The sequence below is a fragment of the Tamandua tetradactyla genome, chromosome 2 (assembly GCF_023851605.1).
Source record: "Tamandua tetradactyla isolate mTamTet1 chromosome 2, mTamTet1.pri, whole genome shotgun sequence".
NCBI classification, from domain to species: Eukaryota; Metazoa; Chordata; class Mammalia; order Pilosa; family Myrmecophagidae; genus Tamandua; species Tamandua tetradactyla.
In genome coordinates this window covers 49996534-50024184 of record NC_135328.1, presented here as the reverse complement: position 1 = coordinate 50024184, position 27651 = coordinate 49996534, and the positions used below count along the sequence as shown (strand labels likewise).

Sequence of the window (27651 nt, the reverse complement as noted above, 5' to 3'; positions counted from 1 at the left end):
ATCCTCTCCAGCACTTGTCATTTTCTGTTTTGTTGATAATGGCCATTCTGGTGGGTGTGAGATGATATCTCATTGTGGTTTTGATTTGCATTTCTCTAATGGCCAGGGACATTGAGCATCTCTTCATGTGCCTCTTGGCCATCCGTATTTCCTCTTCTGAGAGGTGTCTGTTCAAGTCTTTTTCCCATTTTGTAATTGGGTTGGCTGTCTTTTTGTTGTTGAGATGAACAATCTCTTTATAAATTCTGGATACTAGACCTTTATCTGATATATCATTTCCAAATATTGTCTCCCATTGTGAAGGCTGTCTTTCTACTTTCTTGATGAAGTTCTTTGATGCACAAAAGTGTTTAATTTTGAGGAGTTCCCATTTATTTATTTCCTTCTTCAGTGCTCTTGCTTTAGGTTTAAGGTCCATAAAACCGCCTCCAGTTGTAAGATCCATAAGATATCTCCCTACATTTTCCTCTAACTGTTTTATGGTCTTAGACCTAATGTTTAGATCTTTGATCCATTTTGAGTTAACTTTTGTATAGGGTGTGAGAGATGGGTCTTCTTTCATTCTTTTGCATATGGATATCCAGTTCTCTAGGCACCATTTATTGAAGAGACTGCTCTGTCCCAGGTGAGTTGGCTTGACTGCCTTATCAAAGATCAAATGTCCATAGATGAGAGGGTCTATATCTGAGCACTCTATTCGATTCCATTGGTCGATATATCTATCTTTATGCCAATACCATGCTGTTTTGACCACTGTGGCTTCATAATATGCCTTAAAGTCAGGCAGCGCGAGACCTCCAGCTTCGTTTTTTTTCCTCAAGATGTTTTTAGCAATTCGGGGCACCCTGCCCTTCCAGATAAATTTGCTTATTGGTTTTTCTATTTCTGAAAAATAAGTTGTTGGGATTTTGATTGGTATTGCATTGAATCTGTAAATCAATTTAGGTAGGATTGACATCTTAACTATATTTAGTCTTCCAATCCATGAACACGGTATGCCCTTCCATCTATTTAGGTCTTCTGTGATTTCTTTTAGCAGTTTTTTGTAGTTTTCTTTATATAGGTTTTTTGTCTCTTTAGTTAAATTTATTCCTAGGTATTTTATTCTTTTAGTTGCAATTGTAAATGGGATTCGTTTCTTGATTTCCCCCTCAGCTTGTTCATTACTAGTGTATAGAAATGCTACAGATTTTTGAATGTTGATCTTGTAACCTGCTACTTTGCTGTACTCATTTATTAGCTCTAGTAGTTTTGTTGTGGATTTTTCCGGGTTTTCGACGTATAGTATCATATCGTCTGCAAACAGTGATAGTTTTACTTCTTCCTTTCCAATTTTGATGCCTTGTATTTCTTTTTCTTGTCTAATTGCTCTGGCTAGAACCTCCAACACAATGTTGAATAATAGTGGTGATAGTGGACATCCTTGTCTTGTTCCTGATCTTAGGGGGAAAGTTTTCAATTTTTCCCCATTGAGGATGATATTAGCTGTGGGTTTTTCATATATTCCCTCTATCATTTTAAGGAAGTTCCCTTGTATTCCTATCTTTTGAAGTGTTTTCAACAGGAAAGGATGTTGAATCTTGTCAGATGCCTTCTCTGCATCAATTGAGATGATCATGTGATTTTTCTGCTTTGATTTGTTGATATGGTGTATTACATTAATTGATTTTCTTATGTTGAACCATCCTTGCATACCTGGGATGAATCCTACTTGGTCATGATGTATAATTCTTTTAATGTGTTGTTGGATACGATTTGCTAGAATTTTATTGAGGATTTTTGCATCTGTATTCATTAGAGAGGTTGGTCTGTAGTTTTCTTTTTTTGTAATATCTTTGCCTGGTTTTGGTATGAGGGTGATGTTGGCTTCATAGAATGAATTAGGTAGTTTTCCCTCCACTTCGATTTTTTTGAAGAGTTTGAAGAGAATTGGTACTAATTCTTTCTGGAACGTTTGGTAGAATTCACACGTGAAGCCATCTGGTCCTGGACTTTTCTTTTTAGGAAGCTTTTGAATGACTAATTCAATTTCTTTACTTGTGATTGGTTTGTTGAGGTCATCTATGTCTTCTTGAGTCAAAGTTGGTTGTTCATGTCTTTCCAGGAACCCGTCCATTTCCTCTAAATTGTTGTATTTATTAGCGTAAAGTTGTTCATAGTATCCTGTTATTACCTCCTTTATTTCTGTGAGGTCAGTAGTTATGTCTCCTCTTCCATTTCTGATCTTATTTATTTGCATCCTCTCTCTTCTTCTTTTTGTCAATCTTGATAGGGGCCCATCAATCTTATTGATTTTCTCATAGAACCAACTTCTGGTCTTATTGATTTTCTCTACTGTTTTCATATTTTCAATTTCATTTATTTCTGCTCTGATCTTTGTTATTTCTTTCCTTTTGCTTGCTTTGGGATTAGTTTGCTGTTCTTTCTCCAGTTCTTCCAATTGAACAGTTAATTCCTGCATTTTTGCCTTTTCTTCTTTTCTGATATAGGCATTTAGGGCAATAAATTTCCCTCTTAGCACTGCCTTTGCTGCATCCCATAAGTTTTGATATGTTGTGTTTTCATTTTCATTTGCCTCGAGGTATTTACTAATTTCTCTTGCAATTTCTTCTTTGACCCACTCGTTGTTTAAGAGTGTGTTGTTGAGCCTCCACGTATTTGTGAATTTTCTGGCATTCTGCCTATTATTGATTTCCAACTTCATTCCTTTATGATCCGAGAAAGTGTTGTGTATGATTTCAATCTTTTTAAATTTGTTAAGACTTGCTTTGTGACCCAGCATATGGTCTATCTTTGAGAATGATCCATGAGCACTTGAGAAAAAGGTGTATCCTGCTGTTGTGGGATGTAATGTCCTATAAATGTCTGTTAAGTCTAGCTCCTTTATAGTAATATTCAGATTCTCTATTTCTTTATTGATCCTCTGTCTAGATGTTCTGTCCATTGATGAGAGTGGGGAATTGAAGTCTCCAACTATTATGGTATTTGTGTCTATTTCCCTTTTCAGTGTTTGCAGTGTATTCCTCACGTATTTTGGGGCATTCTGGTTCGGTGCATAAATATTTATGATTGTTATGTCTTCTTGTTTAATTGTTCCTTTTATTAGTATATAGTGTCCTTCTTTGTCTCTTTTAACTGTTTTACATTTGAAGTCTAACTTGTTGGATATTAGTATAGCCACTCCTGCTATTTTCTGGTTGTTATTTGCATGAAATATCTTTTCCCAACCTTTCACTTTCAACCTATGTTTATCTTTGGGTCTAAGATGTGTTTCCTGTAGACAGCATATAGAAGGATCCTGTTTTTTAATCCATTCTGCCAATCTATGTCTTTTGATTGGGGAATTCAGTCCATTAACATTTAGTGTTATTACTGTTTGGATAATATTTTCCTCTGCCATTTTGCCTTTTGTATTATATATATATCATATCTGACTTTCCTTCTTTCTACACTCTTCTCCATACCTCTCTCTTCTGTCTTTTTGTTCTGACTCTAGTGCTCCCTTTAGTATTTCTTGCAGAGCTGGTCTCTTGGTCACAAATTCTCTCAGTGACTTTTTGTCTGAGAATGTTTTAATTTCTCCCTCATTTTTGAAGGACAATTTTGCTGGATATAGGAGTCTTGGTTGGCAGTTTTTCTCTTTTAGTAATTTAAATATATCATCCCACTGTCTTCTAGCCTCCATGGTTTCTGCTGAGAAATCTACACATAGTCTTATTGGGTTTCCCTTGTATGTGATGGATTGTTTTTCTCTTGCTGCTTTCAAGATCCTCTCTTTCTCTTTGACCTTTGACATTCTAACTAGTAAGTGTCTTGGAGAACGCCTATTTGGGTCTAATCTCTTTGGGGTGCGCTGCACTTCTTGGATCTGTAATTTTAGGTCTTTCATAAGAGTTGGGAAATTTTCAGTGAAAATTTCTTCCATTAGTTTTTCTCCTCCTTTTCCCTTCTCTTCTCCTTCTGGGACACCCACAACACGTATATTTGTGCGGTTCATATTGTCCTTGAGTTCCCTGATACCCTGTTCAAATTTTTCCATTCTTTTCCCGATAGTTTCTGTTTGTTTTTGGAATTCAGATGTTCCATCCTCCAAATCACTAATTCTATCTTCTGTCTCTTTGAATCTATCATTGTAGGTATCCATTGTTTTTTCTATCTTTTCTACTTTGTCCTTCACTTCCATAAGTTCTGTGATTTGCTTTTTCAGTTTTTCTATTTCTTCTTTATGTTCAGCCCATGTCTTCTTCATGTCCTCCCTCAATTTACCGATTTCGTTTTTGAAGAGGTTTTCCGTTTCTGTTCGTATATTTAGCATTAGTTGTCTCAGCTCCTGTATCTCATTTGAACTATTGGTTTGTTCCTTTGACTGGGCCATATTTTCAATTATTTGAGCGTGATCCGTTATCTTCTGTTGGCGTCTGCACATTTAGACAGATTTCCCTGGGTATTGGATCCAAAAGTTTGGAAGATTTTTCTGTGAAATCTCTGGGTTCTGTTTTTCTTATCCTGCCCAGTAGGTGGCGCTCGTGGCACACGTTTGTCTACGGGTCCCACCAGTAAAAGGTGCTGTGGGACCTTAAACTTTGGAAAACTCTCGCTGTCCTGGGGGTTCGCTAGCCGAAGCGGCTTGAGTCGGCCCGGGGTCCGAACGCAGGGAGGGTTGCTGGTCGCCGCAGCCAGGGAAAGAGCCCGTCCGAATTTCCTAGTCGGCCCTGGGCAACAAGCGTGGCGGGAGGGCGCCAGTGGCAGCGGCCCGCCCGAGAGAGTGCACGTTCCCCGGGAGTCACGGGTTTGGAAGGGGCCTCCCGCACCCGTCACCGTTCTCCGCGGCCTGGGGGTTTCCGATCCAATTCTCTCAGTTGGTCCGGGGGCTGCGCGTGGTGTGGGCGCCAGCCGCCTTGGTTTCAGGGGACCACCTCTCCAATTCTCCCAGCCGGCCCGGGAAGGGGGAAGGGAGTAACTCCGGCCGCTTGCCACCCCGCCCGGTAAGGCCCGCGTGCCTCGGCGATCTCACCCGAGCTGCTTCTCTCAGCCAGCCAGCCGTTCCAGGATGGGGTACGCTGTATTTTTTATCTCTGTTGTGGCTTTGGGCGCTTTCTGTATCGTTTCTACTCCCCTAGTAGGTGTCCTGGAGAAGAAACTAAGATCTGCGCGTCTTACTAAGCCGCCATCTTCCAGGAAGTCTCTCAGGATGTTAAATTTTAACCCCAAGGTAACCTCAAGGAAAATATATGAAAAATAGATACAGAAAGAAATGAGAAGGTAATCCATAGGCTACAATATAAGAAAATCAAACAAATATGAAAGTAGGCATTAATGGAATAATTGAGGGACAAAAAAGACTTACAAAGGTCAATAGCAAAATGGCAGAAGAAAGAGCTGCATTATCAGTAATTGAAATGTAAATGGACTAAATTCTCCAGCCAAAAGGCAGAAATTGACAGAATGAATTAAAAAGCGGGACACAACCATATGTGGGTTACAAGAAACTCACCTTAAATTCAAAGACCTAAGTAGGTTGAAAATGAAAAGATAGAAAACAATATAACATGCAAGTAGCAACCAAAAGAGAGTTAGGGTAGCTATACCAATAACAGATAAAATAGACTTTAAGTAAAAAACTGTTTTAAAGGACAAGATAGTCATTACATATTGAAAAAGAGGTCAATTCAACAAGAAGACAGCAATTATAAATACATATGCACCTAACAGCAGAGCCCCAAAATATGTGAAGTAAATACCAACAGACTTGAAGGGAAAAAAGATGGTTTTACATTACTAGCAAGAGATTTTTTTTTCCACTTTTTTTATTAATTAAAAAAATTAACAAACAAAACATTAAGATATCATTCCATTCTACATATACAATCAGTAATTCTTAATATCATCACATAGTTGCATATTCATTTCTTAGAATATTTGCATCGTCAGTAATTCTTAATATCATCACATAGTTGCATATTCATCATTTAGAATATTTGCATCGTCAGTAATTCTTAATATCATCACATAGTTGCATAGTCATCATTTCTTAGAATATCTGCATCGTCAGTAATTCTTAATATCATCACATAGTTGCATATTCATCATTTCTTAGAATATTTGCATCGATTTAGAAAAAGAAATAAAAAGACAACAGAAAAAGAAACAAAACGATAACAGAGAAAAAAAAAGATTATACATACCATACCCTTTACCCCTCGAATAGCAAGAGACTGTAATACACCACTTTCAATAATGGATTGAACATCTAGACAGAAGATCAATAAGGGAATAGAAGGCTTGAATGACACTCTAAACCAACCAGACCTAACAGACATATAGGGAACACTTCACCCAATATCAACAGAATACATATTCTTCTCTAGTGCACATAGACCATTCTTCAAGATATGGCTTAGGTCACAGAAAGTCTCAATAAATTAAAAAATATTGAAATCATAAAATATATCTTCTCTGACCACAATGGAATGAAACCAGCAATCAGTCACAGATAGAAAAATGGGAAATTCACAAATATGTGGGAATCAAACAATACATTCTTAAACAACCAGTGGGTTAAAGAGGAAATCACAAGGGAAATTGGGAAATATCTTGAGGCAAATGAAAATGAAAACATAACAGACCAAAACTTATGGTATGCATCAAAGGCAGTTTTGAGAGGGATATTTATAGTTCTAAATGCTCATTAAAAAAAAAAAAGAGCTAAAATCAAAGACCTGACAGCACATCTAGAGGAACTAGAAAAGAACAAACTAAACTCAAAACAAGCAGAAGGAAAAAAAACTAATAAAAACGAGAGCAGAAATGAATAGAGAATTAAAAAAATAGAGAGCATCAACAAAACCAAAAGTTGGTTCTTTGAAAAGATCAATAAAATTGACAAAGCCTTGGCTAGAAAAACAAAGAAAAAAAGAGAGAGGATGTAAATAAATAAAATCAGAGAAGAGAGGGGGGACATTATTAATGACCCCCCCAAAATAAAAAGGATCATAAGAGGATACAATGAACAACTATATGCCAACAAATTAGACAACCTAGATGAAATGGACACATTCCTAGAAACACACAAACAACCGACAATGACTCTAGAAGAAATAGAAGATTTCAACAGATCAATTACAGATATGGAGATTGATTTAGTAATACCCTCCTCCCGCCCCAATGAAAAGCCCAGGATCAGATGGCTTCCAGGAGAATTCTACCAAATATTCCAAGAAGAATTAACACCATTCCTGTTAAAGTTCTTCCAAAAAAACTGAAGAGGAGGGAACACTACCTAGCTCATTCTATGAGGCCAATATCACCCTAATAACAAAGTCAGACAAAGATACTAAAAGAAAATAAAATTGCAAACCAATGTCTCTTATAACTATAGATGCAAAAATCTTCAATAAAATGCTAGCAAATTGATTTCAACAGCACACTGACAGGATTATACACCATGATCAAGAGGTATTTATCCCAGGTATGAAAGGCTGGTCTAACATAAGAAAATCAATTAATGCAATACATTATTTGAACAAAGGAAAAAAACCCCACATGATCATCTCAACTGATGCAGAAATGGCACGTGACAAAATCCAGCATCCTTTCTTGCTAAAAACACTTAGAAAAATAAGAATAAAAGGAAACTTTCTCACCATGATAAAAGAAATATATGAAAAACCCACTGCTAATGTCACACTCAATGGTAAAAGACTGAAAGCTTTCCCTCTAAGATGTGAAACAGGACAAGGATGTCCACTAGCATCATTATTGTTCAACTATATACCGGAAATTCCAGCTAAAGCATTAGGCAAGGAAAAGAAAGAAAAGGCATCCAAACTGGAAAGGAAGAAAGTAAACTTTCTGTATTTGCAGATGACATGACTGTACATGCAGAAAACCCTGAAAAAATCACAACAAAGCTACCAGAGCTAATAAATGAAAGGTGAGGTACAAGAGCAACATCTAATACAGCAGTATTTCTATACACTAATAATGAACAATCTGAAGATGAAATCTAGAAAAAAAATGCCATTTACAATAGCAACTAAAATCAAATATCTAGAATAAATCTAACTAAGCATGTAAAGGACTTGCATGTAAAAAAACTACAAAGCGTTGTTAAAAGAAATGAAAGAAGACCTAAATAAATAGAAAACAGTCTATGTTCATGAAATGGAAAACGAAATATGGTTAAGACATCAATTGTACCTTATCCAAAGCTATTTAAGATTCAGTGCAATCACAATCAAAATTTCAATAACCTTCTTTGCAGATGGAAAAGCCAATCATCAAATTTATATGGAATATAAGAGGTTGTGAATAGCCAAATCCATGTTGAAAGGAAAGGAAGTTAGAGGACTCACACTTCCTGTACTAGTCTATAAAGCTGCCAGAATGTAACAAAATGGCTTTTTAAAATTTATTAATTAAAAAAAATTAACAAACAAAAACTAACATATCATTTCATTCTACATATATAATCAGCAATTCTCAACATCATCATATAGTTGCATATTCATCATTTCTTAGAACATTTGCATCAATCCAGAAAAAGAAATCAAAAGACAACAGAAAAAGAAGTAAAACGATAACAGAAAAAAAAAAAGATTATACTTACCATACCCCTTACCCCTCGTCCCCATTTATCACTAGCATTTCAAACTAAATTCATTTCAACATCCGCTCCCCCTATTATCCATTTTCATTCCACATGTTCTACTCGTCTGTTGATATGGTAGATAAAAGGAGCATCAGACACAAGGTTTTCACATTCACACAGTCTCATTGTGAAAGCTATATCCTTGTTCAATCATCATCAAGAAACATGGCTACTGGAACACAGCTCTACATTTTCAGGCAGTTCCCTCCAGTCTCTCCACTACATCTTGAACAACAAGGTGATATCTACTTAATGCATAAGAATAACCTCCAGGATAACCTCTCAACTCTGTTTGGACTCTCTCAGCCATTGACACTTTGTCTCATTTCACTCTTCCCCCTTTTGGTCGAGAAGGTTCTCTCAATCCCTTGATGTTAAGTCTCAGCTCATTCTAGGGTTTTTCTCAATCCCTTGATGCTGAGTCTCAGCTCATTCCAGGATCTCTGTCCCACGTTGCCAGGAAGGTCCACACCCCTGGGAGTCATGTCCCATGCAGAGAGGGGGAGGGTGGTGAGACTGCTCGTCGTGTTGGCTGGAGAGAGAGGGGGCACATCTGAGCAACAAAAGAGGCTCTCTTGGGGGTGACTCTTAGGCCCAGATTTTAAGTAGACTTGACCTATCCTTTGTGGGGTTAAGTTTCATATGAACAACCCCCAAGACTGGGGGCAAAGCCTATAGCTTTGGTTGTCCACACTGCTTGTGAGAATGTCAAGAATTCAACTTGGGGAAGTTGAATTTCTCCGTGTTCTCATCATTCCCTGAAGGAGGCTTTGCAAATACTTTTCCACTCATTGATCGAATCACTCTGGGATTCATCGAGGCATCACTCTGGACAAACCAACAAAATCTCACATCCTACCTGAGATTCCAAGTATTTATGGTGTTCAAGCAAACTATCTACATAAGTTATATTAGGAAATGCACTAGTCAAAATATAAATTTTGTAACAAATAAACATTTTTTGCTTTAGTCTCACACAGAAGGTGCCATTTTAAAATGTCAATTACCATCTATTTTCAGCACCCTACAATAATGACATTCCTTTGTTCTTCCTCATGGAAAAACATTTTTAAAATTTGTACATTGTACATTTCATTATTATTATACACTCTAGGCATTCCTAGATTATACCATCTCAATCTTTAACATCTATCTTTCTTTCTGATTTCATTTATGTCCCCAGCCCTCCTCCCTCTATCATTCTCACATGCACCTTCATTCAGTGTTTTAACATAATTGTATTACAGTTAGGTAGTATTGTGCTGCCCATTTCTGAGTTTTTGTATCCAGTCCTTTTGCACAGTCTGTATCCTTTCAGCTCCAATTACCCAATATCTTACCCTATTTCTATCTCCTAATGGTCTCTGTTACCAACGAAATATTCCAATTTTATTCACTAATGTCAGTTCATATCAGTGAGACCATACAGTATTTGTCCTTTAGTTTTTGGCTAGTCTCACTCAGCATAATGTATGGAATGGCTTTTAAAAAGGGAATTTATTAAGTTGCAAGTTTACAGTTCTAAGCCTATGAAAATATCCAAATTAAGGCACCAACAAGAGGTTACCTTCACTCAAGAAAGGCTGATGCCATCCAAAACATCTCTGTCAACTGGAAAGGCATGTGGCTAGCATCTGCTGGTCCTTGTTCCTGGTTCTGTTGCTTCCAGCTTCTGATGCCAGTGATTTCCTCTCTAAGCATCTGTGAGCTTCACTTAGTTCCTCTGGAACACAACTCTGGGTTGTGGCTGTTTAGCATCTCATGGGAAGGCACATGATAATGTCTGCTTGGCTCTGCTGGTGTCTAGATATCTGCTCTCACTGTCAGCACTTCAAGCATCTCCAAATATTCGTTTCTCTGTCAGCTCTGAAGCAACTGTTCTCCAAAAGTCTAGATCTGAGATTTCTTCAAAATGTTTCCCTTTTTAAAGGACCCCAGTATACCAGTCAAGACCCACCTGGAATGGGTGGAGTCACATCTCCATCTAATCAAATGGTTACATCCACAATTGGGCATGCCACATCTCCGTGGAGATAATCTAATCAAAAGTTCCACCCTACAATATTGAATCAGGATTAAAAGAAACATTTGCCCCACAAGATTGGATCAAAATTAAAACATGGCTTTTCTGCGGTACATAACAGTTTTAAACCGGCACATTTCCAATCTTAGAACTTATTACAAAGTCATAGTAATAAAAACATGGTATTGGTTGATGATAGACACATAGACCAATGGAATCAAGCTGAGAGTTCAGAAGTCAACCCTCACATTTATGGTCAACTGATTTTTGACGAGGAGGAAAAGATCACTTGGTTGGGAAAGAATAGTCCCTTCAACAAATGGCACTGCAGAAAATGGATTTCCATATGGAAAAATATGAAGTTGGACCCCCCCCACACACACCATATACAAAATTAAGTCAAAATGGGTCAAAGATTTAATAAGTACAGCCAGAATTATAACACTCCTAAAAGAAAAAGTAGGAAAACACCTTCAGAACCTTGTATTAGGCAGTGGTTTCTTAGGCTTTACACCCAAAGAACAAACAACAAAAGAAAAAAAAAATAGATAAATGGGACCTCATCAAAATTAAAATCTTCTGCGTGTCAAAGGACCTCATCATGAAAGTGAGATGACAACCTAAATAATCAGAGAAAACTTTTGGAAACCACATATGCTGGTTTGAAAGGATTATATACCTAGAAAAGCCATGTTTTAAACCTGATCCATCTCATGGAGGCAGCCATTTATTTTAATCCTTATTTAGTACAGTAGGCTGGAAACTTGATTATCTCCACAGAGATGTGACTCACCCAATTGCATGTATTAACCTGGGATTAGAGGGAGATGTGACTCGACCCATTCCAGGTGGGTCTTGATTAGTTTACTAGACCTTTAAAAGAGAAAGCATTTTTGAGAAAACTTTACAATGACGAGAGAGCCACAGGAGAGTAATGAGAACCATGAGAGCCCACGCAGCCAGAGACCCTTAGAGTTGAAGAAGGAAAATGCCCCGGGAGAGCTTCATATAAGAGGCTCAGCGAGAAAGCTAGCAGATGTTACCATGTTTGCCATGTGCCTTTCCAGTCAAGAGAGAAACCCTGAACTTCATTGGCCTTTCCTGAAGGAAGGTAAACTCTTGTTAAGGGCCTTAATTTGGAAATTTTAGACATACTTTAATTGGGACATTTTAATGGGCTTAGAATTGTAAACTCTCATCTTATTAAATTCTCCTCTTTAAAAGTTGTTCTGGGACAGGCCATGGTGGCTCAGCAGGCAAAGTTCTCGCCTGCCATGCCAGAGACCTGGGTTCAATTCCTGGTGCCTGCCCATGCGAAAACAAAACAAAACTAAACAAAACAACCCTTCTGTTTCTGGTATATTGCATTCTGGTAGTTAGCAAACTAGAACTCCACATATCTGATAAGGGTTTAATATTTAGGATACATAAAGAAATCCTTCAATTCAAGAACTAAAAAGACAAACAACCCAATTAAAAATGGGCAAAAGACTTGAACAGACATTTCTCCAAAGAATACATGTAAATGGCCAAGAAGCACATGAAAAGATGCTCAATGTCATTAGCCATTAGGGAAATCAAAAATCAAAGCCACAATGAAATCTCATTTCATGCCTACCAGAATGGCTACTATTTAAAAAAAAAAACATAGAAAATTACAAGTCTTGGAGAGGAGATGGACTAACAGGAGCATTCATTCATTGCTGGTGGAAATGTAAAATTGTGCAGCCACTGCGGAATACCATTTGGCAGTTCCTCAGAAAGTTATGTATAGGATTATCATATGACCCAGAAATCCCACTTCTAAGTGTATACTGAAAAGAATTGAAAGCAGAGACTTGAACAAACATTTGCAAACCAATGTTCATTATCAGCACTATTCACAATTGCCAAAAGATGAAAGTTTCCTTCAAAGGATGGGATAAACAAAATGTGGTGCATACGCACAATGGAATATTATTCAGCTATAAAAACGAAAGACGTTCTAGGGGGTGCAAGGGTAGTTCAGTGGTAGAATTCTTGCCTGCCATGCAGAAGACCTGGCTTTAATACCCAGCCCTTTAGTACTTTCCCCAAATCAGACAAACAAGAAAAACAAATAAACAAACAAAAAATTCAACAAATGTGCTGCAATAATGGGATACTCACATGGAAGAAGAATGAAATGTGACCCCCACTATACAGTATTCAAAACAAACAAACAAATGATGTTCTGATACATGCCAACAAAGTGGATGAACCTGATGATATCATGTTGAATGAAATAAGCTAGACACTAAAGGACATATATAGTATAATCTCACTGATATGAAATAATTAGAATAAGCAAATCATGAAGTCAGAATCTAGAATATAGGTTACCAGGGGACAGGGTAGGTTAGGGAACATGGAGTTAACCCTTCATATGTACAGTTTCTATTTGGGATGATGGAAAAGTTTTGGTAATGGATGGTGGTGATGGTGGCAAAACATTGTGAATATAATTAACAGCATTGAATTATATATTTGAATGCAGTTAAAAGGGGAAATTTTAGGTTGTATATATGTTAATAGAATACAATTTCTATAGAGATCCATGGAACTGTACAATACAAACAGTGAACCCTAAATTAAACCATGGACTAGAGTTAATAGCGTAATTATAAAAATGTGCTTTCATCAATTATAGCATATCAGTGCAAAATGTTAACAATAGGATGGTATATGTGACCCCAGTATTTTATGCATGATTTTTCTGTAAACCTACAACTTCACTAATAAACACAAACACAAGGCCTGAATAGTTTTTTGTTTTAGTTGAAGATTTTGTAAAGAAAAATACCAACATGGGAGCTATGAAAAAATGCTACATATAACCCTAAAAATTAATTTTACGCAAAGTTAATGAAAAGAGAAGCATGCAGTGAAATTATGAGCATAATTTTAAATTGAAGGATTGTGAAAAAAATTCTAGAAAAATCCTGGCAGGGAAGTTTACAAAGAAAGAAAAGAAATTGGAACTGATTGCTTCAGACTTCTCTTCAGCACGCTAAAGGACAGAAGTGAAGTTTTATGAGAGAAAGGTGGTGATTCAGAAATTTTAAAACTAGTCAAGCTATTATTGTGAGAAGGGATAACTCAGAGACATTCTCAGATACATAGTGATTGAGAAAAGATACCCTAATGGACTGCCTAAAAAACTGACCTGAAACTCCAGGATAAGGATGCCTGTGGCCATTGTAATTTACTATGGTCTTGAGGTCAGAGCCTATGCAATCAGACATGAAGACAAATAAGAGATTTGGACAGGATATAAAGTTGTCTGTGGAAAAGAATCTATGCTTCAAAAACGATTTTTATTTTAATTAAAAATTTTTTTTAAACATAACATACAAACATGAACATTCTTACCATATGATCATTCCATTTTTGGTATATAATGAAAAACTCACAATATCATCTCATAGTTGTATATTCATCATCATGATCATTTCTTAGAACATTTTACGCTTTGTTTTTAAGTAGTTTTGTATATAAATTTCATTACTGAAGGGATGCACACTAAAATTTTAATAGTTATATATATCTAGGTGGTAGGATTATAAATAAATTTAATTTTTGTCACTGTGGTTTTCAATATATTTCAAAATTTCCATTATGAGTATGCATTGCTTTCACAAACAGCAAAGTATATTAAAAAATACCTAGACACACACATGTACATAAACACAAATAAACAAAGACCAGGAAGTAATATAAAAATCTAGGAAGAGAAAAAAAGAACTGATCGGACTCCAAATTTTTAGCAAAACTGATTTTCTAGCTATTAAGTGGACATCTGGCAGTGAGCTAAGTGCTACTGAAGATGAAATAAGAGCCACGATCCCTGCCCACTAGGAAAAGTAAGATGTGCCTAAAAAATAACTACAATGTAAAATATGACAGGTACTGTAGAAACACGCAAAGAATCATAGGCTCTGAAGAGTGAAAGGTGACATTACTATAGGGGAATAATGTTAGGCTCCGTGGATGACCAAGTTATTTGGCAGAGGCAGTATTTTAGGACACTCTGAGTGGGTAGAATGGCACAAGGAAGCCCCACAGACCTGGTAAAGGCTTGCTTAGCTTGATCATGGACTATATGAGTTAGGTTTCAAAATGCAGGCTGAAGTGACACTGGGGAAAGAAAGCCTTGAATGTCAAGCTAAAGAATATCTACTTTATTTCATATATAAAAGAGGGATGCTGAAGGGTTTTTGTTGTTATTTGTTTTAAAACATAAAGCTGATGTTATCAGAGCCTTACATTGGAGAAACGACTCTTTACAGCCTTGAAGTCAAAGGTCACAGACTCAGGTTAATTACAGCTGAAGATACTAACAAACTGGATGCGATCTTACCAAGAATTTGAATGGAATCTTTGAGAAATCAGTCAGAGCAAGAGGAAGTGCCAGAAGCTCAGGAAAAGAGGATTTGTTAAAAATGTCACACAAAAGGAAGACAAAAGGCAAATATCCCTCCTCTATTTATATTCCAATCTCCTCAAGAGTCCAAATAAGAAACGTTTAAGGAATTTTCAATTTTAACAGCAGAAGAGTGATTTTTAAACCCTCCTAAATGTATGTGGTTCAAGGTACACTATCAAATACTATAATTTTGATAGCATACCTACATAAATTCAAAAGTAGATACAGGTTCTTATAAACCTTTCAGAACATATCTTTTGATTAAGTTAAACATTTATTTTTGCTTCAAATGATGATTTACACTGCTGAGGCTGGTCTTACTGATATGAAAGTTGAGATGGGCACATGACAGGGTATGATGCAGTACAAAGATCACTTCAGGACAAGATGACAGAGGCAAAAGCTATCAAATAGGCATCCAAAAAACCTACACGTTTAGAGACATTCTGCCTCCTGAGTAAACGAGATTGCAATCAAAATAGAAAATTTTCTACTCAATTTCCTGTGCTGAAGAATTAACCAAAATAAACAATGTGTTAACTTTATATCTTTGATTGTATAAAAAATAAAAAAATATATTGCTATACATTGATCAAAAATTGAAATTCCTTGTAATATACCAGGGTAGTATTTCCCACCAGCTAAAGATGACTGAATCAAAGAACAAGGAAGGACCCCTGGATATCAGCAAAAGGCATAGGAACCAGACACTGTGAACTGAGCTGAGGTCACAGTAAAAGCAAGGAGAAGCACAGAGGAACAAGAGGGGTCATCCTGAAGAGGAAAGACCCAGGCAACACAGGAACAGAAGACTTACGTGGCTGTCAAGGAAGACAAGAGCAACCCAGGACCCATGGGAAGGGAGGAAATAGAGCATCTGCAATACTAGTTTTGAAACTGGAGAGAATGCTGGTGCCAAATAATACTGAAGTAGTTATTTCCCGGGTTGATTTTATCAGGAGGAAATTTGGAGGACTGGTTCGGTATTCTTACTATGGTGTGTATTTAGCTAGTGGATTTGGTACAGTTTTGTGCCCCAGCTATCTATATCATTAATACAGAAGTTCAATCCTCAAGGTCACCAAATGGCTAGTAAGCTGCCAGTAATTCTCCCCAAGATTGATCCTACAAAATTAGCTCATAAAATCACTCTCTATCAAAAAGTGGATTGTGGAGGTGAGAAGAGTCAAAACTCTTCTATAAACCAAACTAGCATCAATGGGGGATAGAAGCATATGTTGTGAAGGGTGGATGTAGAAATACTTTTTAGTTTATGCCTGTGCTGGCTTGAAAGTATTATGTACTCCAGAAAAGTCATGTTTTAATCCTGATTCAATCTTGCAGAGGCAGCTGTTTCTTTTGACCCTGATTCAACATTGTGGGTGGAAACTTTTGATTAGATTATCTCAACAGAGATACAATGCACCCAATTGAGGATGTGACCTTTTAATTAGATGGAAATATAACTCTGCCCATACAGGGTGGGCCTTGATTAGTTTACTGGAATCCTTTCAAAGAGGAAATATTTTGGAGAGAGACAGAAATCTCAGAGTTGACAGAGAGAGAGAGAGCCTACAGAAATGATAGAGTTGAAAGAGAGAGCAAAGACACGGATGTTTGGAGATGCTTAGAGTCCAGCAGACATTGCCGTGCGCCGTCCCATGAGATGTTAAGTAAGCCAGAATCTGGAGACAATCAAGGGAAGCAAGAGATGAAAGCCAGCCCCAGAGAAGCAAAGTGAGGAACCCCCACAGGAAAAGAGGCTGAAAGCCATGAAGCCCAAGAGTAAGAGACCAGCAAGGGACCACATGACTTCCTGGCTGACAGAGTTGTTCCAGATGCATCGACCTTTCTTGAATTAAGCTCATCTTTCCCTGGATACCTTGGTTTGGATATTATTATAGGCTTGGAACTGTAAACTTGTAACTTATTAAATTCTCCCTTTTTAGAGCTGTTCCAATTCTGGTATATTGCATTCCAGCAGTTTACTAACTAATATAGATTTTGGTACCAGAGAAGTGGGGTGCTGTTGAGGTTTGCAAATACCAAAGTGTTGGAACAGCTTTTTAAATGGATAAGGGGAAAATTCTTGAAGAATTGTGAGAAGCTTAACAGAGAAGACCTAGAATGCTCCGAAGAGACTGCTGGTAGAAATGTGAATTCTAAAGAAACTTCTGATAGGGCTTAGACAGAAATGATGCACATGTTGAAAACTGGAAGAAAGGCGTTCTTGGTAGATGGAAGGCAGAACTTGAGAGTGATGAACTTGGATGTTTAGCAGGAGAAATTTCCAAACTAAGTGGCAGAAATGCAGTCTGATGTTCCTTGAAGCTTACAGTAAAATATGAGAGGAAAGAGATAAGTTGAGAACCGAACTCTTGGGTACAAAGAAAACAGAAATCGGTTTTTTTGAAAATTCTGAACTTCCAGAAAGTGAGACCCCAGTGACTAGCATCCCATGTGAGGGTTTATTCAAGCATGGAAGTAGTCAGCCATTATAGGACAAGCAAGGATTTGAAAATGGAGTTATCTAGAAAGGATCGGTAGAAAGTCCTTTCATCTGATAGGCAGATCCCAGCATATTGCATAGAAAACCAACAAGAGTGTTGTGGGAGCTGTATAAATTGAACCACCGCCAATCTGGACTAAAAGGGACAGAAAAGGGACAAAGTGAAGGAAAAATGTTTTCAGAGGCAGAACCATGGAAGCTAAGGTCTGGAGTCAGGAAACCTCAGGCCCAGAGAGCAGACCCACCCATATATGTGGAAAGGGTGAGTTTGCCCTGGAAAAGGAAAGTGATGAACCCCACAGGAACAGAGGCTGAAAGCAACAGAGTTCAGGAGCAAGGGACCAGCAGATGCCAGCCATGTGACTTCCCTGCCGACATAGGTGTTACAGACCGATTGGCCTTTCTTGAGTTAAGGTAACCTATTGTTGGTGCCTTAATTTGGACACTTTCATGTCCTCAGAACTGTAAACTTGTAATGTATTAAATTTCCCTTTTTAAAAGCCATTCCAGTTTTGGTATATCACATCTGGGCAGCTTGCAAACTAACAGAATGCCCTACCTCATTAAAAAAAATTGAACACAAATTACCGAAATATATCTTACTCAAAGGATGAAAGTAGATACGGAACAAGGCATGATCAAATGAGCTGAAAACAAGAGAATCAGATCAGTCTACATGTCAAAAGTCCCATAAAACTATTAGAGACAAGTCAGAAATAGGGTTCTGGGTTTCCTAGAAGTCGATGCAAAGAGGGAAAGAAAAGTCACTTATATGATTCCCACAGCCTTTAAGGTTAAAAACAAATCAGTTTCTCAGGAGAAGAATGGAGCCTGTTGGGTCTGAGAAATAAATTTTCCTACAGGTTCTCTTAAAGGAAACACTGTATGACAGACTGAAAAAAGTCCTCAATAGCATCCTGTAAGAGACACATCACCAAGATCCATCTGACTGTTTTCTACTCTGTCAATGCGAGTTAAAGGCTCATTGCCAAGGTATAAATCAAGAAATGCAGGTCTAAGAAAGGCAGGTCAGACTGTCTGTAGCTATATTATGGTTGGACTTGATCCAGGAATTAAATGTAAACCATTTAAGGCATGGACATCTCTTTGGATAATTCTTCATAAACACCCTCCTTAAAATAAAGCTTTTAAACAAAATAATAAAAAAAATGATAAAGCTTTTGTGAAGATTTGGATAGAAGAGAGTTTGAGATTATATGTTTGAGCAAAAACCTAGAGCAAAGTTACTCTGTGCACTTGATTAAGGGCAGAGGTATTTGCCCTAATAACCTAATTTTCTCAGGAAACAGTCTATAAGGCTGGAGACTGTGACAAGGCTATAAGAGAATGAATATGTAGTTAAGAGATTAAGTGCAGGGGCTCTTGGAGTCAGACAGACCTGGTTTAAATCTTAGAGATCTTGCACTTACTAGCTGTGGGACCTCTCTGAGCTCATCAGTAAATGGAAATCCATCCAATATCCACAAATGTCTTCTGAGCATCCACAATATATGGCATAATCAAATAATACCTACTTCATATCATTGTTGGTGAGGATTAAATGGGCAAATGGATCTAAATTATTTAGCATGATGACTGGTTCATAAGCACTCAATAAATGTTAACGAATAACAATAATAACAAAATAAGAACCACAAAAGATTTCTGCTTTCATTCTATTGCATATATATATACAATATGCATACATTATATGATTAGGGTCTCAAAGGTGTACATCACAGAAAATGATTGCAATAATTTTAGCATGGGAAAGTTTCAAAGTCTGTATTACAAATTACAAAGCATCAAAATATCAATAAAGTATCCATAGTTTTAAACTATGTTAACTTGCTGGTAAAGTTTCAAAGTACATATTATACCTTGAGGTACCCAAATGAGTCGACCTGCAATATAAGACAGACACAAGCTAGTTTAATATTGGAGAACATCTGCCAAAATTATGATTTTAATTTTATAATGTTAAAGTCTGAATGTTTTGACATTCCTCAGGGAAATATGCTGGTACCCTCACTAATCTCTCAAATTTGGTAATGCTACATAATGTATAATTTCTTCCATAAAATGCCTATGAAAACAAAAAGGCTATTCAATCCTGAATAGAGAACAAAACTATGCTGTGTTAGGGATGCTGGATGGGCAGATAAATCACTCTTTAGCCAAGTGTGTTTTTCTGCACACTAGTCCCACAGGCACAAGTCAAATTTGTGTCTGAGAAAAAATACAAATTACTACATATCAAGACTTCAAGAGTCATTCTCAAAACCTTAACTATTAAAATCTGAAGATGCCAAACAGGTTTATCATAAACTGTTCTTTTGGTAGTAGATAGCACAGCCAGATATCTTTTGAGGCCATCCTGAATCTCTAACAAGGCAACCATATTATCATCATAGAGAAGCATTTCTATGTTTCTCTCCCGTACAGCACGGAGCATGCATTCATCTCACCCAAATGCAGGCTTTAGTCATTAAGATACATGCTTAAAAAGGGATGCATAATATACCACCCTGTTTTATCTTTATTTAAAATTACTTGCAGATTGTGATTTCCTTAAAAGCATCAAGATGTGGGGTAGCATGAGAATCAATAGCTGGGCTGGGGAGAGTTCTATAATGTCCTCATACCATTTATCTTTTCTAGCACGTTAGTTTCCTATACACTGAGTCAAAGGCCAAGAAAAGATCAATAGAAGTTACAAAGAATCTTTGGCTTTTCCTGACAGATTTCAATAAAAAGTGATAAAGAATGTTTGATGGTATAATAGCTGTGTCTTACTTAGAATGCTGCCATAAGAGAGTGATTTTCAATTCATCAAGAGGAAAAATGGTATACATTTTAGATTGAACACAATGTAAACTTATGAGTCTAACTATATGTAGGTGATCTTAAACTACATTTAGGGGACCAAAGAGGCTTATTTTCTTCTTTCCTTTTTTAGTTTTGATGGGTTAGGTTAATCTTTAATTTCAACCAACTTGGACCATTCATTCATTCAGTCAATATGAACTGAATAACTCATACTAACCACTGTGCTTGGTACTGGTAATATGGTGGTAAGGAGCCATGGTCCCTAATTTTAGGGAGCTTATATTTTATATCCTTGTTTATGGGATTTAAAAAAGTAGCAGAGATAAGGGCCTACCAATAGAAGAAGAAATTTGTACCTGGTACTTTTAGTTTGAGCTTCAAAATCACCTACTATATGAGGGAATGTTGTAGATGCATTTTTGCTTCCCAGCCCAGCTTATGTATTTCTTTGAAACTGACTTTTCTTTAACTCCTCTTCAGAGAAAATGTGCCCTACCCACAAACCTTGCTTAGGGGATAGGTCTTGGAGGACATGTCTATACCACATGATCCCATCACCTTGAGCATAACTGTTTGAATTAGGGATAGATACCTGAACTAAGAGTAACCAATCCATAATATTCTTTCTATTTGGAATTTGAAATTAGGACCCAAGAATGACCAGAATGTGTTGGGCAATGAAGCTGTATGATCAAGGGAACTGGGGGCCTGGAAATCAACTTAGTAATAAAGAAACACTTAATGAGGACTTGGTATATGCCAGGCCCCGTGCCAGGGTCTAGAAATGCAATGAATAAAACAGACTATTTCCAATTCACCTCAAGTAGATGAGAAATTAGTATGTAAGTAAATAAATGAAATAATTTATATTGTGCTAAGCACTATCAAGAAAATAATAGGATGTTGAGTTGGAGAAAGAATAACAGGAGGAGAAGGACTACTTTAGATAGCGTAGTTAGGGAAGGCCTCTGTGCGAAGGTGGCATTTAAGCTGAGACCAGCCATGAGAAGTCCTGGGGAAGCCATTCCAGTGGAAAGGAATATTAAGTGCAAAGGCATGGGATAAGAAGAACTCAATAGGTTCTAGAGACTGACAGAAAGCCAGGCATCTGAAGCACGATGAGTAGAGTGAGAGAACATGAAGGAGGGAGGCAGAGGAGGGATCATGCAGGTTCTTACAGCGCTCGGTAAGATTTTAGACTCAAGAATGCCAAATTAACTCTTACTGGAATTTCCAGTTTTTTGGTCAATCCTATGGATTTGCCAGCCCCCACAATGATCTGATGCAATTCCTTAAAATCAATTTCAAATATGTATCTTGTTGGTTCTGTTTCTCTGAAGAACGCTTACTGATACAAAGTGTTTTAAGAAAGAAAAGAAATTGGGTTGACAACATTTAAAAATATTACTCTGGCTGCTAAGGTGAATGGACTGGAGAAGAGGAACTTTGGAATCAAGGGAAGCTGGTCTGCAAAGAGGAGAATGGTAAAGACAAGCAGAGAAAAGTACAAATGAGAAATCATACAGAGAGAAACAGAGAAAATAACTGCTTGATGACTTTTCAGTCATATGAGACCCAGCTGTGCTTCCAGTTCTACATTTCTGTAAGATTCATCCACATCCTTTCAGAAAATTACTTTACACTTGAGTTAGACTGAGTGAATCTCTGTTCCTTGCAAGCAAACAATCACTGATTAAGGCAGGGAACACAGCTGGGATCTGGTTATGAAGCAGCCTGGGGACAAAAAGTTTGAGGCAGTTGGTTTCTAAGGCTAGGCTACAGCTTCATGAAAGCAGAAAACGTGTTTTGTCTGTTTTGTTCCCTAGCCCTCACTGCCAGTGACACATGGTAGGCCTATAATAAATATTCCCTGAATGAGGGTTAACAAACTCTCCCATGAGTCAGGGATCACAGCTTCCATGTCCTCATTCATCAAATTCACACCCAATCCAAAAATCTTCCCTCATTACTGACTTGAATGGTCAAACTTAGTTCTTCACAAGAATTCATAACTACTTTGTTCAGGGTCAAAAGAAGTTTGTGCTAAATTTTCAATTTTCTAGAATCCTAGGTACCCTTCTGCTGAGTTTGTGTTTCAAGCTGCTCAAGATTTATTGGGGTCCCAACAATTTTTGTCAAACCAGGTGTAAAAAAAGTTGAACCCACTTTCTCATGAACATAGAACACACAATTGTTTTTAACTTAAAAGTAATCTGTTAAAAAATAAGAGGCATTCGGGTGGGCCACGGTGGCTCAGCAGGTAAGAGTGCTTGCCTGCCATGCCCAAGGACCCGGGATCGATTTCCGGTGCCTGCCCATGTAAAAAAAAAAAAAAAAAAAGAAAAAGAAAAAAAAGAGGAAGTGTTTCCTTAAAACACCAGAGCCAGAATTTCAAGAGCTCCTTAGAAAATATGGAGCTTTGTTCTATTTTATTTTTGTCAACCAGTTCAATCACCAGTGCATATGTCATTTACAATATAATAAAACTAGAAATGGCCTAATTTTACAAAAGGAGGATAACCATTACACAAGTAATGGTTTATTGCCATGTTGGCTATCAGACAGACATAAACATGATAACTTTGAAGATTATATAGTGAGAAGAAGACATTTATAAAATATAGTTGATTGAGAAAAGAATGCAAAATTAAATATATAATTTGATTATAACCATGTAGAGTCATAAAAATTGGCACATACTAAAAGGAAATGAAAACAGTTGCTGCATTAAGATGGTGAGATTATAAACAGGATTGTAAAATATTTTTTAGTTTATTATATTAAAACATTATTAAATATTTTAAAAGTCAATTATAAATACACACAAACATACCCACACTTACTACATCATGGCTTCAGAAGAAAAATATGAACATACATTGAAAAACTTTTGGCCAATGAGCTGCCTCATCAGGCTGAGGATAACTGATGACTCATGTGGGAGTCACAAGACAAGATTTTTAAAGTGTGGTTCTGGGACTAGCAGCATCGGCCTCATCTGGGAACTTCTTAGAAATGAAAATTCCTGCCCCTTCCTGCCCCTGACCTACTGAATCAGAAACTCTGGGATTGGGGGGTCCAGCAATTTGTGTTTTAATAAGCTCTTCAGGTGATTCTGAAGCTTTAAGTCTGAGAGCCACTGCTCTCAAGTACCTCTGATTTTGATAGTCTGTGATTTCTAGAAGCCTATAAACAGTCTGTCTTATCTCTTCAAAACACCACTCTCATCAGCACTGTTTAAAAGAGTTCCATATTACTCATTAGAACGAGTTCAAAGTCTTCACCTGACAGTCTATAAAGATGAAATAGTACCAAATTTCATCTTTACTACTATAGCTAGTTACATGGACTATATTTTTGTTGCTAAGTGCCTTAAGTGCATCATCTCATTTAATCTTCATAACAACCTATGAAGTAGATAATATTAATATCCCCATTTTATAGATGAGAAAACTGAGGCCAAGAGATACCCAAGATCATATAACTAGCTAATAATGAAACAAGAATGACTGCAGAGCACAATCTCTTAAACCCTATTGAAGTTCAGAGAAGTTACGTAACGTGACCTGATCATAGAGCTAATAAGTGGCAGAGCTGGTATCTGAACCCAGGTATGCTTGATTCTAAAGCCTGCTTGCTTCGTAACCAATAACCTCTGTGATCTCACATCTTGCTAGGCAGAACAATTTCCTCACTGTTCTTGGAACATATCACTGCCCAGAATCATGTCCTTTGTCCATATCTACTGTCTATCCTCTTTGTCACCACCAACTCATATCATATAGCCCTTCATGAGGAGTTCCATGACATCTCCCTGATCCCTGGCTAGAATGGGTTGCTTTTCTTCCTCTTGTCAATTTCCACTGTGCGCTTTCTGTATCTCTCATGATATTTTCCAATTGCTATCCTGAATTATAGTTTGAATACAATCCTTCAGAAGAGGTGGTGGTCTGCTGTCACCAGTGACTGACATATAACAGGCATTGACTGAGTCACTGTCATTTATATGACTATATTCACTCTTTAGATATTTCTTCTATCTTATCTGCCCAGCTGACTACATTCACTCTTTAGATATTTCTTCTATCTTATCTGCCCAGCTGGAGGACAGTAAACTCCTAAAGAACAAGGACCAAATCTTTTACCTATTTTATATTTTCAAGAGTATTCAAGTCCTGGGTCAGTTGCAGTAATCATAATATATGCCTGAATTTCAGTAGAATGCTATTGGTATACAACACTGGTATATTTTTCTCTAGTACTTAAATCCTACAAGAATGAAGCTTATTTACATTAAAAGGGTATAACCAAAAACTATAAAATGGATTTGAGCAATTCATTTTTTATGAAATGATAGAAACAGTAGCCTTAATGTTTTTAATAGTATTAAGTAATCAGAAAAATTTTATGAGTATATTTTCCTGAATATTTTTTCAAATTTCCATGCAACTGGAAAAAAATCACAATTCTCTCTTTAAAAAACTGAGGCTGCTATATGCCTTCATTATGCCTCTTTCAAAATGAAAACATACTTTAACAAAAAAACACAAAACCCAAAATTCTCTTATTAAGCAAAGTGGATATTTTCATCCCAGATATCTGTCATTTATTGTAGTCATGTATCTAATTCAACCAATATACTTTTTTACAGGAAAAATATCTCATAAATATTCTAACTCCTATCACATATCCAGAAAGCAAAAGTATAGAAAATCAGAATATGTTTTTCAATTATATTCAAATCTAGGTAACAAGATTTATAAACTTTTAGGAACAACATCATACAAAAACCAAATGCTGTCTTTCTTAATTCAGAAATTATTTTATTTAATTATATACACCATTAACTGAGAAAACTAACAAGCCACAATATATTTTTAATAGACTGGAACATACAAGATGCGTTTTATTAAATGAATAAAACACAAACAAGATTAAAACAGAATAAAAACAAATGGATAAAGATGGTCAAATTAGCATAGTCCTTTAATAGTTATTCCAATCCAATCCTTACATACGATCTAACAGTAAATATACAGTACCCACATGATCGAACAGTAAATTCACAACAAAAGATCTGATGAGCTTGGCAATCCTCTCTAAATCTTAATCAATGTTCTACCATGAACAGACAGTATAAACTTACCAGCTCCACAGATCCATAATGCTTCCTACTGAAATCCCCACGTCTACAGCCTAGGTCTTCTGAGACAGAGCTGGAACAAAAATGCTTCATCAGTATTATACATAGCGATCTAGCCACAAACCTTCTGCAAAAATCGACTACCATTTGCAAAAAGGGCTGCTATGGAACAGGTTTTCAATGCCCCAGCTCCTCACTGCAGGGGAGCCTCCTTACAACAGACACAGTCCTTAGCAGCCATTGCAGAACCTGGCTTTCATGAAGCCCTCAGTAAAAAGAAAAACATCCGAGTCATCCTTGAAAGTATAGACAATGATTAAATTAAACATTTAGTTATTTGGAATCAACTGAAATTTCCAAGGCTGCTGGTGGCTTATAATTTCATTTCTGTATAATTAAAGGGGATAGATGCCCTGCAGTAAACTTGAGGCAAGGGACAAAGCTGCTGAACCAGATCTTGCAATTATTTTTCATTTAAGGGAGTCTCTATCTCAAATATTCAACATTAAAATAAACAATAATATTTAATATTTTAAGTAGGAGAAAAAATTCAAAATCCTGGTTACCCTTACTCTTTTATTTAGTACCCTCGTGTTACAACATGAAAAAAGACCAGGATTTTAAAAAAATCTAAAATTTACTTCCAAGTATATTTAGATTTTTACATAGCAGCAGCCAATATTTCCAACCTCCTCTTCTCCTCAAAAAGGTTTAAATCAGATAAGAAAAATCACATGCATTTTGAAGAGCAATTAAAACAAGGGCAAAATTGTTACTGCATTTGTATCCTCAATGCATAGTTATACATTCAAAAGCACATACCTTATTGGCTAGTTAGTATAGTTAGGACCCCAAGCAGTACTAACAAAACTACCAGAGATATGAAATACAAACAATTTTAATAAGTTTTGATCTAATGAAAGTCATGCAAATAACTAACTGAACATAGGAGATAAGATAACACAGGAATTATACATTTACTATATCCAAAATATTTGGGATCTAACATGCAAAGAAAGGTGCATTTAGTACCTTTTCATCCTTCCACAAAAGGTAGGCTACATGTTCTAAATTATAGCTCTCTTGGCACATTCAGTAAGAGACTGCCTCTGATGTTTAGCATCCACTGAACTGACTCTCTGCCAGGACACTATTTGATAGGCTCCAAGAAAGACAGCATGAGAGAAATGAGATTAGAGAGTCTAATGGTATTCCGCTTCCACCATTTCACAGAGATGGCTGAATTAATCTTATATGAAAAATTTAACCTTTTGTATTCCTCTCTTCCTTAGCTGAAAATATGCAACAAAGTGTGTCACTAATGTTATCCAGGCTACATTCCTGCTTGTAGTGACATGACTTTCTACCAAAAAAATCTCTGAAAGAGATTTAAAATTTTCTCTTTATGGCCTATTCTGGTCTGTGTTAAATATGTCCTTTCTCTCTCTCTTTTTTTTTTTATATGGGCAGGCACCGGGAAATGAACCCGGGTCTTCTGGCATGGCAGGCAAGCATTCTTGCCTGCTGAGCCACCGTGGCCCACCCTTAAATATGTCCTTTCTGCCCTCTTTCTTAGCCTACCTTGAAAACCCTCCTGGAGAATACTGCCATTGCCCTATATATCAGCTTCAATCCTTCCCCTGAGGCCCTGAGTTACAAGAGACAGTGGGTTCTATGAGAGGATTTTCATGTATTTGAACCAAGATCTGGCACAAGGGAGATGCTCCATGGCTACTGACTGAATGCTCTGCATAACCTTGCCCCCTTGCGTCTGCCCAGATTTCAACCCATCTCCTCAGTTTTAACAAAGTCCTTTGCAATCATCAACATAAGCAGCAGCTTCTAACATGAATGGCCAATAACATGGAAAGAGTAAGGATGCTGGGTTCTAGAGTCCTCCCTGTGCTGCCCTGCCCTAGGTACCACTAATGTGGTTCCAAGGCACAGTAACATTCAGTAAGGTATACAGCTGTCTAATGTTCTGCAGCTCCCTATCTTTGCTAATGATCAAAAACAAACACAAAAAAGATGACAACCCTAAGTCCTGGAACAG

At 37.0% G+C, this 27651-nt stretch overlaps 1 protein-coding gene and 1 long non-coding RNA gene across 8 annotated transcripts in view; one reads left to right on the top strand and one right to left on the bottom strand.

Annotated features, from left to right (window-relative positions):
* The window catches only part of GARNL3 (GTPase activating Rap/RanGAP domain like 3), a 254850-nt gene that overhangs the window by 173847 nt on the left and 53352 nt on the right, over positions 1 to 27651 (bottom strand). For all 7 annotated transcript variants that reach the window (XR_013169397.1, XM_077145391.1, XM_077145397.1 and 4 more), the window contains exon 3: positions 25602 to 25671. Coding sequence is in view for 6 of the 7 variants with exons in the window: in XM_077145391.1 (XP_077001506.1) it covers positions 25602 to 25671 (70 nt within the window). In the remaining variant the exon portion in view is untranslated. The remainder of the gene's footprint in view (positions 1 to 25601; positions 25672 to 27651) is intronic.
* Positions 1 to 27651, top strand: part of LOC143670656 (uncharacterized) — a 90011-nt gene that overhangs the window by 30001 nt on the left and 32359 nt on the right. The window lies entirely within an intron of this gene.